This window comes from Dipodomys ordii, unplaced genomic scaffold (assembly GCF_000151885.1).
Source record: "Dipodomys ordii isolate 6190 unplaced genomic scaffold, Dord_2.0 Scaffold171, whole genome shotgun sequence".
Classification (NCBI taxonomy): Eukaryota; Metazoa; Chordata; class Mammalia; order Rodentia; family Heteromyidae; genus Dipodomys; species Dipodomys ordii.
Window position 1 is genome coordinate 1087364 of NW_012267387.1, and position 1020 is coordinate 1088383.

At 65.1% G+C, this 1020-nt stretch overlaps 1 protein-coding gene across 1 annotated transcript in view; it reads left to right on the forward strand.

The window, feature by feature from the left end:
* Nucleotides 1–418, forward strand: part of Trappc5 (trafficking protein particle complex 5) — a 2250-nt gene extending 1832 nt beyond the window's left edge. The window contains exon 3 of the mRNA XM_013033509.1: nucleotides 3–418. Coding sequence (XP_012888963.1) covers nucleotides 3–371 — 369 coding nt within the window. The 3' untranslated portion in view covers nucleotides 372–418. The remainder of the gene's footprint in view (nucleotides 1–2) is intronic.
* Nucleotides 419–1020: the final 602 nt, after the last annotated feature.

Consider the following 1020-nt stretch of genomic DNA (forward strand, 5'->3'; position numbering starts at 1 on the left):
TGGACGCGCTGGTGGCGCGCGAGAAGGGCGCCCGGCGGGAGACCAAGGTGCTGGGCGCGCTGCTGTTCGTCAAGGGCGCCGTGTGGAAGGCGCTGTTCGGCAAGGAGGCCGACAAGCTGGAGCAGGCCAACGACGACGCGCGCACCTTCTACATCATCGAGCGCGAGCCGCTCATCAACACCTACATCTCGGTGCCCAAGGAGAACAGCACGCTCAACTGCGCCAGCTTCACGGCGGGCATCGTGGAGGCGGTGCTCACGCACAGCGGCTTCCCGGCCAAGGTCACGGCGCACTGGCACAAGGGCACCACGCTCATGATCAAGTTCGAGGAGGCGGTCATCGCGCGGGACCGGGCCCTGGAGGGCCGCTGACCACCCCACCCCACCCGGGAGATAAAGGATGCAGAGAGCCCCTTCCCCCTCCGTGTGGCCGTGTCATGTGTGTGTGTGTGGGGGGGGAGTGGGGGGACCCCGCGCCCAGGCTGGGGGGGGGAGGGGCCGGGCGCCCGTGACTCACGCCTGTCATCCTAGCTACTCAAGAGGCTGAGATCTGAGAATCACGGTTCAAAGCCAGCCTGGGCAGGGAAGTCTGTGAATGTCTTATCTCCAGTGAACCACCAGGAAACCAGAAGTAGAGCTTTTGCTCTCAGTGGTAAAGTGCTAGCCTTGAGTGAAAAGGCTCAGGAATGGCACCCAGGCCCTGAGTTCAAGCCCCACCACCTCCCCCCCTCCCCAAAGAAAAAGGCTGGAGGGTGAGCGAGCAGGGTAGAGGTGGGCGAGCAGGGTGACGCTAAGATGGGCCAGAGACGGGCAGGTGGTCATGGGAAAGGGGGTGCACAGGGATGGAGTGGGAGTGCTGGTGGCCTGCCCCGACCCCGCAGTGCGCTCTGGGGACCATTGGCAGCAGCCTCGTGCCACCTGGGAGCCGGGCGCACGTGCAGAATCTCTGCCCAGTGGGCCGGGGACTTCGTTGAACCCGAGTCCTACCATCTCCAGGCCCCATCTGGACGGACCCCAGACT